General features: G+C 47.1%; 2 protein-coding genes across 6 annotated transcripts; one reads left to right on the plus strand and one right to left on the minus strand.

The window, feature by feature from the left end:
* Nucleotides 1-7: 7 nt before the first annotated feature.
* Nucleotides 8-2,599, plus strand: DNALI1 (dynein axonemal light intermediate chain 1; the record flags this gene model as incomplete). Of its 3 annotated transcripts, XM_080357442.1 has the most annotated exons (6): nt 8-90; nt 181-305; nt 385-554; nt 1,107-1,285; nt 1,562-1,726; nt 2,470-2,599. In XM_080357442.1, the coding sequence occupies 6 exons, from the start codon at nt 10-12 to the stop codon at nt 2,503-2,505; spliced, it is 756 nt and encodes a 251-aa protein (XP_080213568.1). In that variant the 3' UTR covers nt 2,506-2,599. The 3 variants fall into 3 exon arrangements, with proteins under 3 accessions (XP_080213568.1, XP_080213567.1, XP_080213569.1); XM_080357441.1 differs by having other exon boundaries at nt 10-305; XM_080357443.1 differs by lacking the exons at nt 1,562-1,726; nt 2,470-2,599 and adding an exon at nt 1,480-1,535 and having other exon boundaries at nt 10-305.
* Nucleotides 2,600-3,446: 847 nt separating this feature from the next.
* Nucleotides 3,447-12,309, minus strand: GNL2 (G protein nucleolar 2; the record flags this gene model as incomplete). 3 transcript variants are annotated; one of them, XM_080357428.1, is made up of 16 exons in its annotated part: nt 12,150-12,309; nt 11,983-12,067; nt 11,434-11,528; nt 10,932-11,071; nt 10,064-10,248; nt 9,641-9,707; nt 8,238-8,396; nt 7,560-7,673; nt 7,161-7,289; nt 6,444-6,548; nt 6,174-6,332; nt 5,919-6,026; nt 5,180-5,613; nt 4,604-4,683; nt 3,811-3,914; nt 3,447-3,596 (listed from the first exon to the last, which is right to left on the minus strand). In XM_080357428.1, the coding sequence occupies exons 1-16, from the start codon at nt 12,211-12,213 to the stop codon at nt 3,447-3,449; spliced, it is 2,178 nt and encodes a 725-aa protein (XP_080213554.1). In that variant the 5' UTR covers nt 12,214-12,309. The 3 variants fall into 3 exon arrangements, with proteins under 3 accessions (XP_080213554.1, XP_080213553.1, XP_080213555.1); XM_080357427.1 differs by having other exon boundaries at nt 3,811-3,917; XM_080357429.1 differs by lacking the exons at nt 11,983-12,067; nt 12,150-12,309 and having other exon boundaries at nt 3,811-3,917; nt 10,064-10,240.
* Between the last annotated feature and the right edge of the window lie 4,454 nt (nt 12,310-16,763).

Below are 16,763 nucleotides of genomic sequence, written 5' to 3' on the forward strand. Positions count from 1 at the left end.
GCAGCCGCCATGATCCCGCCGCCGGACTCGCTGCTGCGCTACAACCCGCCGGTGCTCGTCACCCGCCGCACGGAGAAGCGCTCCCCGGGGGTGAGCGGGGCCCGGCAGCCGCCGCACGGGGCGGCGCTCCCCGGGGGTGAGCGGGGCCGGACCGCCCACCGCGCTCCGCTCTCTCCGCAGGCCCACCCGCTGAAGGGGACCCCGCCGACGCCCGCCGCCGCCGGGCCCGTCCCGCCGCCGTCCCGCACAGCGGCCGTGGCCGAGAAGCCGCCGCAGGAGCTGCTCAACGCCATCCTGCCGCCGCGGTGAGCGGGGCCGGGCCCGGGCGGACCGGGCAGCGCGGGGCCGGGCCGGCCCGTTGACAGCCCGTGCTTGTCGTTGCAGGGAGTGGGAGGAGGACACGCAGCGCTGGGTGCAGGAGGTGTCCAGCACGCCCAGCACGCGCGTGGACGTGGTGCAGCTGCAGGAGCTGCTGGACCTGCGGCTGCGGCAGCGCCAGGCGCGGGAGACCGGGATCTGCCCCGTGCGCAGGGAGCTCTACGCGCAGTGCTTCGGTCAGCACCGCACCGGCACGGCGCCCGCGGGAGGTTCAGCACCGCGAGCTGCCTCTCGCACCGGCCCATGCCACTGCTGACACCAGCAAAGCCATAGGCTTTTATACAGAACCGCTCTTGTCAGATCGTAAAGCGCCTACAGATCATAATAGTAAAAGATGCGAAGAAGATTAAAATTCCCCTAGTTGTACTTAATCCAACAGTTAACTAACTTAAACCCCTGTGTGAGAACTCTTACATGCTCGGCTGACATGGTGCTGGTCAAACGCCAATGCTGGCCTGGCTGAGGAGGAGGCTCCTGGGGATCTTCACTGTGCCAGTGGTTGTTGTTCAGTATCACTGCTGTTACCATAGATTCTGTACCACCACTCCACTTTTCTTTGCTAAAACTTGATGCTAGAGCGGTAATGTAACAAAAAAAATTATTACTACCTCTAGTAAATCCACGTTACTTTTGTGGTGCAGAGAACAGGTGAGAGACAAGAAGCCCATTCCCACACAAACGTACAGTAGCTGCTCTAAGGAGGTGGTTGTACTCTTTTTTCTTTAAAGATGAATTGATCCGTGAAACTACAATCAACTGTGCAGAGCGAGGGCTGTTGCTGCTCCGCGTCAGGGATGAAATCCGGATGACAATCGACGCTCACCAGACGCTGTACGAGAGCAGCGTCGCGTTTGGCATGCGGAAGGCGCTGCACGCCGAGAAAGGCAAAGCTGACTTGGAAAAAACAGTGAGTTGGGCTGTCAGACCCATAAAGCAGTTTTCTGCAGGTGATACAGCATAATGTAAGATTTTAGATGTAATATCCTTAAGTCACTTATTTCCATTTCCACTGGATGGCAGTAAAGCTCAAAATACTTGTCCTACTGTTTTCCTTAATTGCGCTTCCTAACTTGTCTGCTTTGCATCTGGAACACTTTAAAGACTGTACAAGATACAGTTTCATCCCATCTTAACTGAAAATCATTAACAAGCAAAACGTGAGAGATCTGTGCTCTTTTCCAAGATTGCAGAGCTACAAGAGGAAAAGCGGGAGTTGCAAAGACAAGTGAATGAGCAGAAAGCGAAATGTGAAGCTATCGAAAAACGTGAAAGCGAAAGGCGACTGATAGAAGAGAAAAAACACGCCGAAGAGGTTCAGCTCCTGAAACAAATAAATCAGCAGCTGAAGGTGAGCAAAAAAATAGGACTTGTCATTTTTTTAATTAGATCAATATAAAAACAATTTCCTTCTTAGGGAAGATTGTGCTTTTGCCTTCTCTGCTTCCTCGCTCAGTCAGCGATTGGGCAACGCTAATAAACCTGATGATGGCAACAGCAGGTCAGATTAATGGAATCTTGACCGTACACATTGGGCAAGAAGAAATCAGAATTCGTTCAGAAAATGACCAATTGTAGCCAGTCCTGGAAGCCTCATGCTCTGCGCGCTCCCCAAGCACAGGGAACTCCCCCATCAATCTACTAATTGGCCGTCAAGTTGTCTCAGGAACTGAAAAACTCACTGTTCCCAGCTACTTTTGTCCCAGAGTTGGTTTGTGTTCCAAATACTCCATTTAGCTAACACAGTCCAGCCTGAAATCAGAGATTTCAGACCACTGTTTCAACAGCTTTTATTTAATTTCCTCTTCAATGCTTTACATTATAAAATGAGCCTTTCATCGTATGGAACCAAGGCCAGCGCTTTTCTTCTCAGAATGCAACAAGTGTGCATGCCAAGAATGAAAAGCTAATTTATAAAACATGTAGTAAGGAATCAAATAGCTCATGAAAAAAACCCCCAGCCTGCTTCTCTTGTGAAGTATTGCAGCATCCCTCAGCTCCTCGCTTTGAATATCTAATTTATCACTTTACAGCAATGCAGTTTTATTTTGTAGGTTGAATCTAATTTGACTTACTGTCTCATTTGTTTTTCAGGCTCAACTTGAAAGCATCCTTGCACCAGCTAAGTAGTTTTTTGTTGTCCTCCAGGCAGTGCTCAGAAGAGCTGGCAAAGCAAGAAGTTTGCAATTAGTGGCAAACATTTGTCTTCATAAAACAATCTTGAATTTTCACTTACCGGTAACTGAAGGCAGCGTCATTGTATTCTTTCACCCTTTTTCTCTTCAAGAGCTTTGTTAATTACTGCACGCTCTTTCAGTGCCACCTTTGCATTCAACTCCTTTAGCAGTGAACCTGGGACTGGCCTGGTGGTAATACACTAGATGACCTTCAAAGCAATAAACTAATACATGTTTTTATATGCAAGCATCTCTGTAACATTATTACTTTGAAAATGTAGAAAATTCAGAAACAATATACAAAGTGTCTACTAGGAACACAAGTCACCTTCACCGAGAATCGAATGGCAGGTAATCTCGGACACTTATTTGGAGGGTATTTCCTTGAGTAGGTGTGAACTGTACATCCAAATCCCTGTAAGAACCTTTGGTGGTCACCTCGGATGGGCAACACGATTATTCCCCATGAAATGAGGGTGCGACACCATTCCAAGCATCAGCTTTTCAGTGGAAGTGACTGAAATCGTTACTTGCGGTACCTGTGTGACCAGCGGGTCGTACGCAGCAAGCAGAAAGACAACTCGCTGCACGCACATGAAAAACTCCACAAAACTAGTTTCCAGGAAGAAAAAAACCCCAACAAAACTACCACCACTGAGCACTTGAGGATATGTTCTCCCAGTGCAGTGTTCCTGGCCTGAGATGGCAATGTGGAAATACCATCATCTCCAGTTGCATAAAGGACTTTCAGATGATGCAGAAACAAAGAGGGAGATGCTACTCCTGGGAACAAGACAAGTCAAACCAGGCTTTGAATGGGAACTGCAAGTTTTATATTAAAAAAAGCCACTGCATGCTAGAGCTGTTTTATGTAAAATTTAATAGAATAAGCAGTTACTGCCTGTGTTTGTATTTTTTGTGCTTTGATCTTTGTCCCTCCAAGCCAGTTTTTTTCTTGTTCTTATTCTTATTTTTCACGTTGTGAGTTTCATAATACCGGACTCCGACTTTCTTGGAGCGCTGTTGCCTCTCAGCTCGTCTCCTCTGCAAATACACACAAAACGCATTAGTAAATCCTCAGTATCCACAGCCTGAATTTGTTTGCATTATTTAATGTTGTTCACTTTGCATTCCACATGCTTTAAGTAAAATAATTTGAAACAAAACGTTACTGATGTGTGTATATGGACATCAATATGGAATCCACCCACTGCCCACCTAGTTCCAAACTGTCCCATTGCCCAAGAACCACACTCACTTCTTTGGATGTAAGCTTCTTGCAAGGCTGTTTACCCGAGTGGTCATCATCATCATCATCATCTTCCTCTTCTGCTTTCCTTTTTCTTTTCTTCTCTGTGCTGCCTGCTAACAGCAGAGATCACATACTCGGGCATCTTCCAAAACAGCGTGCCAAACTTAAGACTGGCTTGACCATCCTATCTACTTCAGCAAAGCATTCCTTTGGTCGTATTTTAACAGCTTCTACCAAACAAACCCACAAGTTTCTTACCAGAGAATCACTGGCTATTACTACAAACCGCTTTCGAGAAGCCAGTTGCTCAAAGCCCCAAAGCCCAGAAGAATTTCATAGTCTTGTCAGAATAGGGCTCTCCCACACGATTTTGCGTTTAATCACACTTACTATGGAAACCAGAACCACAGATTCTTGACGTCACCACAGTAAAACCTGTAGCCCAGTAGCTTTTATAATGTTGTAAACCCCTTCCGCTCCCTTTGTGTAACATTACACCGTGTGGGACGGAAGCTGCTCAGACTGCAACCCATCCTCAGTGCCATTCTTTTGGAAACACAACATCTTAATTTGCTACGAGAGGGATGTGACTTATCGTACAGACAGAGGTTCTACAGAAAGGCTCCAGCAAGGCCATCAGGCAGCCCTTAGGTGAGCTATAGAAAGATTTAAACAGCTCTGGGGCGAAAAAACTCTTGCAATCAGGAGCTAAGGAACGCTTCTTCCCTTAACTCCCTCTCTTCTGTTGCTTACAGGATTTCTAAATGTAAATGAAGAACATCTACTAATCTTGTTTTACCTCCAACTTCAGTTTCCTTGGGTTCCTCAGACTTCTGCATGGATTTCGCAAACACTTTTTCAGTCAGCTGCTTAGGGATTCTACAAAATAAGCAAAAAAAGAATGTTGTAATATCAGCCATTGGAACAACCTCCCCAGGGAAGCGGTTGATTCCTCAACATTGGACACTTAAGGGTGCTGGGCCAGCTTGTCTAGACCAGGCTTTTGTCAAGAAAGGTTGGGCCAGGTGATCCTTGTGATCCCTTCCAACCTGGGATTTGATGATTTTATGATATTGCTACCCAGAGTGCCAACAGATTTCTAATCCAAAGCTTAAGAGGCAGCTTTCCAAAACTGGAAACATTTTCAATTATGATGGCAAATAGGACTTCTTGGAATAATGTTTCAAAACCAAACTGCTGCTTAACCAAAGTTCAAATACCTACGGCTTAAGTAGGTAAGCCGTGGCAACTGGTGTGTGGCAACACAAAGGAACCAGTCACGCAAGCCAGGGATGGAGGGAAATGGCAGCAGAGCCACATTAACGCTGTTTCCCTGCTGTGGGATACCCGCGAGCCACCGAACGGGTTCAGATACCTTATTGCCGAGAATCTCTTGGCTTTGGCTTTATCCAGAAATTTTTTGTATTTTGCAATCTTCTCCTCCAAAGCCTTAAGAACTGTCTTAGAGCTCTCCCTGGCAGCTGGCACCGCCAACTCCGACTCCTCCGCCACTGAATCCTCATGTGGCTCATTTTCCTCTTTCTCCTCTTCCTGCTCCTCCTCTCCAGCAGAATCATTGTCCGTTTCATCAAAGCCTGGCACATCCACAGGAACCAGGTCTTCTTCTGAGAACTCAGGTGCCACGTTAATCTTCCCAAAGTCCTGCCGAACGTGTGACATGAGCTGCCTCATTTCGGTGTTTGTATTATTCTTCTGTTCTGCTGGCTCCACACTTGCTGCTACTGACTCTGGGGTTTTCTCCTCATTATTGTCTTGGCTTGATGTCACAGCTACTTCCAACGCAGTAGGCTACAACAAAGAGTGCAATGGATACATTAACCACAAAATCTGTCCCAGCATCTCCGAGAGCGATCGCCACTTTATCTCTGGAAAAAAAGTAAGATGAGATGCTTGCAAAATGGCTCAGACATCTCTGTGAATAACATTGCTACCTAATCCTCGCCAAATCCGAGTGTACCTGAATCACCAGACTTGGGCAGCACCCAAGATGTGCACTGCCCAAGTTACACGGCTCTCCAGGAAAAAAACAACAGTGAATACTATTAGGAAAACTGAATAATACATGAGAAGAGGCATGAGCACCACGTTCTTACCTGGGGACCTGTTTCTGCATTCGGTGGCTTCACAAAGAATGGAATTCTGCCTCTCTGCCAGTCATTGAGAACCATCTTGCTCACAGTTTGTGTGTCAGGTTCACCACCCTGAAAGAACCCAGTAACAATTTATGTCCACGTTTGCAGGACACACCACCTTTCTGTTACCTGTAAGCAACAGAAACAGTCACATTTCCCATGTTCAGTAACAGGCCACAGGCTCTTCCAGCCCGCAAATGCAGAAAGCTGTCACACCTTGAGCAGTTTCCCAGTCCTAGCAGCAAGTTTCTCAAGGAAGTCTTCAGTATCGTTCCAGGAATCAATTTTGTACGTCTTCCTGATGTACTCTGGCTTGGCTCTTTCCAGCACAGCACTAATGTGATCTTCAGGGCTCTTAATCTTTTCAACTTGAACCTGAAAATGAACAGTAGAGTATCAAAGTCTTTGCAAAGTGTGCGTTCATTCCTTTGAACCCGCCACATAGACAACAGCAAATATTTTCCAGCGTTTAGTGCAGCTACGTACCACTCCCTTCAGCACAATGTCTGTCTCCGAGTCTCCAGATGGATAAACTACACCTGGGCAGTCGATGAGAAAAATCCGCCGCATCAAGGTGATGTATTGCCACACCTGAAAGAGATCCAGAGTTCCCTGTGTCACCTCCTGCCACGAACAATATTGTTCTAATACACAGGAATTACCTTAGAAAGTTGGTATTAACGCACAGAAACACAATACAACTTGGCATTTTTGTGAGCTGGCCAAGATGTACTGCACCTTGCTCATTCTGTGTCAGCCAATGCCTTCCTTACGGCTTTCCATCAAACTACTAACTCACGGGACCAAGGTGAGGAAACTACCATTATGACAAACTCTGATATTCTCTGGTTTTCCTCTTCTACCATTCTTTAGTGACATCTAGAAGTAAAATATACAAGCTAATAAAGAAGACTCCTGTAACTTTGTCTTCACATTTACCGTCACGTTCTTGAAGAACAGCATTAGAAAACCAGCACGAGCAGAGCCTGAGAGCACAAATATACCCGATCATTCGATTTGGGAAAGCACAGACACTGAGCCAGGACAGCTGAGCGTTCAGCTCCCAGCAGCAGAGCACAGGTCACAGTGCCTGCACAGTACAAGTGCTTGGGAATGTCACTGAGCTCATTTTACGTGGGTTCTGCCTTTGACAATACACTCACATAGCTAATTTTTATCTTTAACGTAGGGATCTCTTCCTACCTTTGTTTCACCTGCGATAGGGGCCACATTGCAGACCTTCTTAGACCGTAATGTATTGATCACGGAGCTTTTGCCAACGTTTGGGTAACCGATGAAACCCACGCTGATCTGTTTCTTGTCAGAATGTAACTGTTAAGAAACAACACATTTTTTCAACACCACACAGAGAAAGGCGGATGGTCAGACCCACTTCTTCTGGATCTCCTCAGTCTGACAAACATTTTGAAGATATTTGAAGGAACATTTTCTCTCCAAGGAAGGGAACTTTATTGAGGAGTCCTTTGCTAATAGAACGGCCATAGGAAAGCACAGGGAGCCCCAAACACTAACAAAATAAACCAATCCACGCTAAACACTCCCCAATAAACAACACTACAACCCCCCCAAATTGTTCTGTACCTTTCCAAACTGCCTTAGGAGCTGTATGAAAGCACCTTTGCCAAAAGGGTTCGTGAGGCTGGCGTGAAAAGCAAGTGTTGGGTACTCTTGGGAGAGGACAGCAACCCAGCGCTTCTGTGGAGGAAAACAGGACGCGGTGAGCGATCCTGCGCTGCAGAGGCGCCAAAACAATCTGCTTCCGAGCACAAGTACACAGCGTCTTCACTTTGGTCACGGATGTAACCATCTATGAAAATTGCTATGTAACAACCTTTGAAGCATTTCACCAACCCAACGCTAAAAGCACTGAGCATTGTTTTTATAAGAGACAAACAATTTCCCAAAAACGCCTTCACTGCTAGCTAAAGCTAATTAGTTTAGCAATTTAAAGCAAACCAGCTGTGGTGGATATGGATCTTAAGCGGACTAACATTTAGCATACTCTGGAGACATCAGCTGAACTGTTAATCCAGACAGAGGAAGTAGAGAATTTGTGGCTGGCGAGTGTTGCCCAACTCAGCCAAACTTGGACAGATTTACATTGTAATTGTTACTTTTACAGCAGGCAAGCAGAGAGCTCCCATTGCTCCAGTTACATTACGCCCTTTGAGACAGCATGAGGACTGGCAACAGAATTAAAGCAGAGGCTACAAAAGGAACAAAGAAGGCCCGAGGAATAACAGGCAGGACTGTGCTTACAGTAGCCCAGGTAGGAACAAGATCACATTTGTTCAGGACAAAAATGAGATGTTTCCAGTGTTTCTCCTTTTTAAGGTAAGATTCCACGTGAGGGGAGCGAGTGCCCATGGGATCCCTGGCGTCAAGAACTTGAACAACAACATCTGATGAGTCTATCACCTAAAAAACAAATGTGCAGAAGGAAAGGATTTTACAGAAAGCAAGACATCTATACCTTCAAAATGAAAACCAGTAATTTTCTAAACTACAGCACTAATTTAAAAACCTCGTATCCTTCACAAACAACTGTTAGATCCCCACGGACTAGAGAAGCTCAGAGCAACATGCACTGACCCTCCATACGCTCCCTTCCCAAACCCACCCCAGTCAGGCTGGAGAGCTGAGCAGCTCTGATCTGTTCGTGTGCACCAGGAATTGCTCGTAGCGCTCAGGAAAGGAAAAAAGCTGCACCCGAATGGGAAAATCAACTGCTTCAGTAGACAAAAACAATGCTCGCCATCCATCCCGCAGCAATTCAGTTCTGCCTTTTCATAAAGGATCACGACATAAAGTGTGTTTTCTGGATCAATATGAAACGCAGACCAGGCAGGAACCTGCTGTTAACCCGCGAAGCAGCTACAGCAGGGAGCTGTCATTTAGTGCACTTGTTTCACAGCTATTTCCTGCACTTTTGGCAGCATCTTACTGAAATCTGTTTTGCTCTATTGTTCCCAGCGCTTTAAAATCCAAGTGAAAAGGTTGCAAGCTACATTCAGAAATGTAGCTTGAGCAAAAGCTCAAGCAAGCGCACACCTAACAGTCATGGGGAGCACAGAAACTGCTCTTACAACCCTCATTCCTTTTCAGTTTCCATTTTTCTAGCAGGCAAGGTGACTCACAGGGAACTGAGGCACAGCACCTCCCAAAGACAACCCTTTTTAGCCTAAAGAAACTAAAGACTCTCTGACTGGTTTATCTGTGGTGAAGCCAACACCTTCACTCTGCCAGTCCATCCCTAGACCATAGATGGATGTTTGTTCCAGTGGATAAGAGCTGAAGAACCAAGCTGAGTCAGGCAGAAATTTGAACATTAATCTCTGCTCCCTTCTACAGTGACTGTTCTCGGTTCCCGTTTACGTTCCGGGTCAGTACCAGGAAAAGGCTGCGCGGTTCCTAGTCAGTCCATTCAACAGGGTTGACGGGAAAGGAGAGGGAGTGACAAACTCAGGACATCTCTGCCTGAAAAAAGTCACTGAATGTTTCCAAGAAACTTTACAGCAAATTCAATTGTACCAAAGCTCCCCAATGGAGCAATAAATGGTTTTCAGAGCTTTTCTGAGTATTACTGTACAGGATTTCCAAATGCTGTGCTGAAGCACCTAACTTCACAAAGGCTGGAAGACAGACCTGACGCTGCTGCTCACCTTGTAGAGCTCACCCCAGATTCTCTTGGACTGCCCCTTCTTAAATATTTCCTCTTGCGCTTCATCCCTGGAAGCGGATTACAGAGACATCAGCACCCACAATAACAGGTTATGGCTGCAGAAAGAACCCACCAAACACACAATTCTCCCATCTGCCCACTGCTCATTTCCCCACCCAACCCAAAATGTGAGCTTGGAAATATTCTGATGCGCAACAGAAAATGAATTAGGAATAAAGACAGAAGGGTCCCACGGAAGCAAGTTGGGTTAAATACACAGGGACAAAACAATTTCCAAATTCAGCTAATTTCAATTTCCTTACTCCTCGTACAGTAAGAGCATCGATGGATGTACTAAGTGCTTATTTGAAAACAAAGGTGGCTTTTCTGAATTCAAACAATGCATAACTTCCTTTCTGTTTACCTTACACCAGTGTCTTCCGTCACCAGGTCTCGGTCCTTGCTCTGATCGTACGATCCCGAGGAGGCTTCGGCATTTTCCACCAGGGACTGCACGTCGCTGGCAGAGAGATTTGGCCTTTTCCTCTGCGCTTTGGGGCCAAACGTCGTTTCAAATGTTTCTGTGTCAAGAATGTGAACCCTGGAGGTCTAAGGAAAAACAGGTTGGTAAAAAAACCCACAAGTGCTGTTTTTTCCCCATCTCTCACGACATGGTGAACAAGACCTTAGCTCCTCACAACCCTGCAACCTGTGACAAGAGTTACAGGCACTTTCCTAACAATGTTTGAGTTTTCCAGCTTAATCTTTGAGAAACATAACAGTGGATATTTAACAAGCAACAAAACACATTGCACTTGCCAGAGAACTACGCTCCAGTTCCCTCAGCATAAATTATGTCAAATGTAATTAAAGGTACAATGATGAAAATTTAGCTGCTATCTTTGATCATTTCTTATTTTTCTAACAAGTGCACCATTCTCGACAAATTCGCAGATTTTTGTCAGGGGTAATTACAATCAAGACTGTAGACTTTAAAGCCTGTAATGAATGCCAGCTTTTCCTGGAACTGCATCCAATTCATTGCTGAAAGAAGTTATTTGTTTTTGTAATGTGCATTTTAGTTTCTTATAACTTTCTCCTTAATTTAGGTAATATTTTTATGACATAAACCTGGAAAGCTTCCATGTGAAAAAATAGCTAGCGAGGGCCCAAAATAATAGTTCAGATATCAGGAAAGAAACTTGGTAATAACTACAACTAGGTGTACAAAAAATGAGAGGCTGCATGCACAAGAATTGCCCATTCAAGATAAAAACCACCGCAGCACTCACGTGAGGTTTAATCCGATCATAGAAAAGGGACATCGGCAACTTTCTCTGCTTCATGACAACTTTGTAAGGATCTTTCATGACTGTTTCCATCTCTTCTTGAAACTTCTGCAGGGACGATTGCTTGATCACACGAGTATTTCCTGTGTGTCAAAACAAATATTGCACCTTATCACTCCTCAGCTTAATGGCTTCAGAGACCCCAGCTACACTAATAAAATAGTAATACTCTATCTGGAGTAATATTAATATTAATTAATTATGGAGTATTATTAATATTCTATCTGGAATAAAACAGTGACAAAATAATAGGATTTTACTTAAGACAGCCCCCAAACTGGCATAAACAAGCCAACCCCTTTCCTTCACACCACTTAAAGAAGATTTTTAAACTATTCTGTCCCACACAGAACTGCGACCACAATTCAGAAACGAACACACAACGTTCAACAGTTTTTAAGTTTGCGGAGTCGGAAAGTTGAGGGGGAAAAACCCCAAAACTCACCAAACCATTTAATATTTGGTTCCACTCTTGCCACTGTGCCCGGTGCCACCGTTGACTGGTACTGCAGAGGCTTAATCACTTTGCCGTGTTTGTTCCTATGGGAGAAACGAGCACCCGAGTCAGTGCCCCCAGAGCACCCACCCCCAGGGCTTCCATTCATGGGACCAGCAGCCCCTCCACACCGCTCAGAGACCCCCAGGGCTCCTTCCTCTGGAAGCAGCGCTGCTGTTTGCCGCAGCAGGAGCACCCACCCCAGCCCCACCTCCACACCACGCAGGGACCCCCAAAGCCCCTTCCTCTGGAAGCAGCGCTGCTGTTCGCCGCAGCAGGAGCACCCACCCCAGCCCCACCTCCACACCACCCAGGGACCCCCAGAGCCCCTTCCCCTGCAGCGGGAGCCCCGCGGTGGCTCCCGGGGCTGCCCTGCGGCAAAAGGGGCTGAACACACCGGCACCAGAGGCCAAGCTGCCGGTCTGTGCCCAGCAACTCGCTCCCTGCGCGGCCCCGAAGGGAAACCGGGTGCACAGAGCCGCCTGCACCCGCGCTCACCGGCGCTCCTTCTGCCGGTACATGTTGAGGCGGCGGATGGTGGCTCGGTCCCGCATGTTGTTTCCTCCCGCGCCCCCGACGCGATCTGCGGAGACAAGACAGTCAGGGCAGGCCCGGTACAGCTCAGCTCGGCCCGGCCAGAGCAGGCCCGCGACCCCCGCACGAACCGGGATTGGTGCTGGCGCGGGAGGGGTTGATGGTGCTGCGGCCTTTGTAGCGTGGCTTCACCATCGTGCCGAGCGGGGCCGGGTCGAGGAGAACCGGGAAAACGGGGACAACCGGGAGAACGCAGAGGCCGCTCCGCCACACACACCGCACCAGCCAGGAAGCGGCGGCACAAACGCTTCCGGCGTGCGGCTCGGCGGGATTACGCACTTCCGGCTAAGCGGCGCAGGCGCATCAGGTTGCCCTGACAACCACGTGTAGCCCCCCCCGGTCGCCATGGCAACGCATGGGGCCGGCCTGGCCCCGCCGCCCCGGTGCCCCAGTTTCCCCGCTTCCCCCCGTTCCCCGGTTCCCCGGTTCCCCGGTCCCCCCCGGCCCGTTCGCAGCGTGTGATCCGGGGCCGGTTCCCACCCTGGGCACCGCCGGCCCGTTCCAAGGCCGCAGCGAGCAGGCGCTGGCCCCGGCGCCGCCATTGTCCGTGACCGCTGGTTGTTCCAGACACACAATTAGAATCATCGGGCCCTGTTTTTTTTCCCCTGTTTTACCAGCTGTGACTTTTTAAAATTAGAAATTACAACACTGGCGTTTTTCTATGCATGTAGAGAATTGCGTGGACAGTGCGGAAACCTAAGTCAAATTATATGTCTAAAGACAAAGCCTATGTTCACGTTAGTGCCGGATTTTAACAGCCATTGGAAAGATTCTCACCTTGGGGGGATTAACAAAGCTCCACTGAAACCGTGTTAATTTATACCAGAGATCGGGCTGGGGTGGAACTGCCCAGCACATCGGGGAATCATCCCCCAAACGGAGCTCTCGCCCATCGTCTCTAAGCGCTCATTAGCAGCAGAGCATTCAGAGCTTGTTCAATTTCCTTCTAGTTCTGCTAATGCTTTTCTCAACCCAGAACAATAACAGAGATGCTGAGGTTTTGTTCTTTTAATGATTTTCAGCATTTCGCTTTTAGGTAGTGCATAGTCCCGGGCGTACAATGAAGCCCTAATGAGTCAAGGCTTGTGCGATGTTTTGTAAGATGGCACTCTTCAATTTTCAGTCTGTTTTGGTTAAGCCTACAATTTCCATTTTTTCTCTTAATAGAATTATCTATGCCTTGGGCATTCAAAAAATACACATTGATGTGGGCATGAAAAATTAATTCCAAATTGCAGATAATTGTTTAAGCTATCAGACTCGAGGCTCATGTTGAAGAGTTTTCCCAGGACAAGTGTGTTTTCTATTAGAGTTGATATCAATCTGTCAGAAGATCCTTTTGATTTTCACATTTTTAGACTAAATAGTTGAGTAATACTTGCTCTGTTCTCCCCCACTCTTTCTTCCTTTTCCTTAAGAAAACACTCTTTTTATTGTTAGCAAGATACCTTGGAGTGCATCCAGACAATTGCTGCCTCTTTCTGTGAAAGAGCAGAAATCGCTCGCTTCAGAGATGAGGTTACGTCGTGGAGAATTCCTATTGCAAACGCGTCCGAGTTAATTGTTGTTCCCACGTTAAAGCTTCACCGGGGAGGTCTCGGCACGACTGCCTGGCCTCGCCCGCGGTGAGCCCGAGCGGGCCACAATCCCCTATTTTCCATCTTAAGAAAAGATCACGCTGATAATGTCTGGGAGTTGCATTCAAACTGGAATAAATTCATAAATAAAAGCTCCTCGCAGGCTTTTCCTGCCCAAAGCTCCATGGCTGGGGCTGGCGGTTCATGTTCATCTTGCAGTGTCTCTGTAGCCGGGGTTGTTTACTTGTGTATCTGATAACATACGAGTCAGATTTTTACTCTAGTATAATTTTTGTTGCTGTGTGACTCACAAGCTTTTCATCTGCTATTGATGCATCCTCCTCTTTCCATTTTTAACGGGCCGTTGTCCGTCCCGTGTGCCGGACAGGACAGTGACAGATGCCGCGTCCATCAGATCTGCCAAACGGCCTCGGCCCCATTGACAAAATGAGCCTGAAATCAAATAATTTTGAATTGTATGTGGCCTCTTCCTTGTCAAAATCCCAGTGAATGTGGTTCCGTGATGCTGTCAGAGTGACTCATCACCATAATTACATATGTTCTAAGAGGTTATTCCCATTGTATTATTAAGAACTAGTGATGTCTGATTTTTGGCAGGGACTGCCTTCTTTGTATGATCTACAGATTTTGTCAATTAAATGAAGGAAAAATAGATTTCCAAGACTTCAGAACAAGACTGGACTTGTACTCGGAGCACTTTCAGTGTGGTATTGAGCTACTTTGCTTTATTTAAGAGGAGGAAGGCACCGCCAGCCATCTTGCTCTTCTCTCACGATTTATTTATGGTGACTGGTTAAATACAGCTGGTATTCCTGTAATTTTAATAGAGGTGGGGTTTTTTAATGTTATGCCTAACATCTCTCTTTGTGAACACTATTGACTTGTTAAAATCTGTAAATATATATAAAATATCGTTTTGAATGTTCTCAGACAATGTAATCCAAATAATAGTGCTAGGGATAACCTGTCTCACTATCCTACTCGATTTCCTTTCATCAAAGCTGAGATTTCTTCTGAGTGAGAAATCACTTTAACATAAACATGAGCTAAAAAGTATATACATTGCCTCTATCTCCATGGGGGCAGAAAGCTAGTAAATTATTGTTTGAGGAGTATGTGTGCACACATTTAGCTTGACTGCAGCTGATGAAAAATACAGATTTATATTACACAGAGAGGATAAGAACATCATACAGCCAGCCTGTGTTTGGCGAAATTTGTCTGCCTTAGCTCCTAAATCCCAGCAAATGAGATCAAAATTAAACAGTTCCGAACCCACGACTACGAGCTGTTCAACAGATTATTCCTTGCCCTTTGTTTCCCATTACATGGGATGAATTACCCCCCAGCTGGGTCACTGGGGAGAAAGGTTCTTGCTTCCCAACATTTTGGCTGGTTGGGATTTGACTCCAGTTTTGACGAACGAAGCAAACAAAGCTTGTTCAGCAAACCTATGTGTTTATTTATTTGTTCAAAGAAGCGTATTTTACAGCGATACCATGGAGAGAACGCCACGACAGGTTTTATTTGGGCTGAAAGAGACTGTTCACGTGCATTGAGTTGAGGTGGCATCAGCTTGTCTGGGGAAACCTCTGGCTTGGGCTGTTGAGCTCGGCATGTAAATCACATTGGTCAGGGGCAAAATGTGTCTAAATTCATAGATAAACCAGCTCTCTGGGATGGGAACAAGCACAGCTTGGGTGCTGATTAAAAATAAAAATAAATGTTATTTTAAAAAATATTTTCCTCCTATTTTTTCTAACCCGATTTAATTTTTAAATCGCGCATACCGAAAAATGCTGCGTTTTAAACTTTCCTTTGCCCTTCTCCTTTCTCTTCCCATTCTGCTGTGAAAAAGGAAGACAGACTGGAAAAGGCTACAGCAGAAAGAAGCTTGTTGGGTTTGTGTTGATTTATTATAGTTTGGAAATAGTTGTGCTAATACTGCCGTGAGTTACCACTGGGGATCCCGCTGGTGATCGGAGCTCCGGGTACAAACCCCCAGCGCCCCCGAGGGTGCGGGACCGGGGCTGAGCTGCTGTGCGGGGGAACGAGGACGAATCGGTTCTGAATTCACAAGCTGAGGCTCACGAAAGGGTTACTGGTTATCGCTGCTGAAAAACGGAAGGGAAAAATGGTTCTGATTACATGCAACGCCGTGGCACAACCCAAATACTTATCTCACGGGCTGGCTGAGGCTGGAAAATAAAGTGAGATCTGATCTTTCAGCTGGGAGGCTTTCAGGAATCGTCTGAACATGATCCATAAACAACTCAAGGGGTGACTTTTAAGAACCTCTTTCTCTCTCTGCCTGGTATGCTGGTCATTTATCATTGTGCTGAAATGGAATCCCCTTTAAAAGATATAACGGCTTCTTGTTTACTTAATCACAAAGTGGATGATGGGCTGAAAGGTTCTGCTGCCAGCGGGGCAGTCACGGAGAGCTTGGGGCAGCTCCGCAGCCGAAACAACCGTGCGGCTCCCCCATCCCAGCCCGAGCCCAACCGGCTGCAAAGCCACCAGGCTAAGGAGGGTTTTCAGGGTCCCTTGTGGAGCCAAGTCCTCGGTGGGTGCCAGGAGGTGACCAGGACAGGCAGACACAGGCTGGCAACCCCTGGGGCGAGCAGGGGGCTCCGCGCAGGTGTCCCCGCATGTTCGCTGCCTCCCGTGCCCTCCAAACCATGGAGCAGAGCAAGTGTGGCAGAGATCGTATTCTCCAGGTTTAGCTTTGGGGTGAGCTTCTCCCTGCCCATCACCTTACCAGGGGAGCTGGGAGCTCCAGCAGCACGTCCCTGATCCCCCTGGGCGCATCTCTGGGAGCCCCCGCACCTCCCCAGCTCTGTCCCCCTGGACCAGAGGCTTTTGCTGAACTTCAGAGGAATTAAACATCTGCACGTGTTTGTATCGAGGAAGCACACTTCAAAACGTAAGGGAAACGGAGCTGTATGCCACCTCGTGACGGTGCTGAGGGCAAAGCCCTCTGTACAGATGCAGCACTCGTGTAACCGCACGGTCTCACCAGGTCTGTGTCCCGCGGGCTCCTCGTCCCAGTGCCTCTGCCCTGGTGTCGGCTCTCGCAGAGCAGCT

This window comes from Nesoenas mayeri (genome assembly GCF_963082525.1).
Source record: "Nesoenas mayeri genome assembly, chromosome: 21".
Lineage (NCBI taxonomy): Eukaryota > Metazoa > Chordata > Aves > Columbiformes > Columbidae > Nesoenas > Nesoenas mayeri.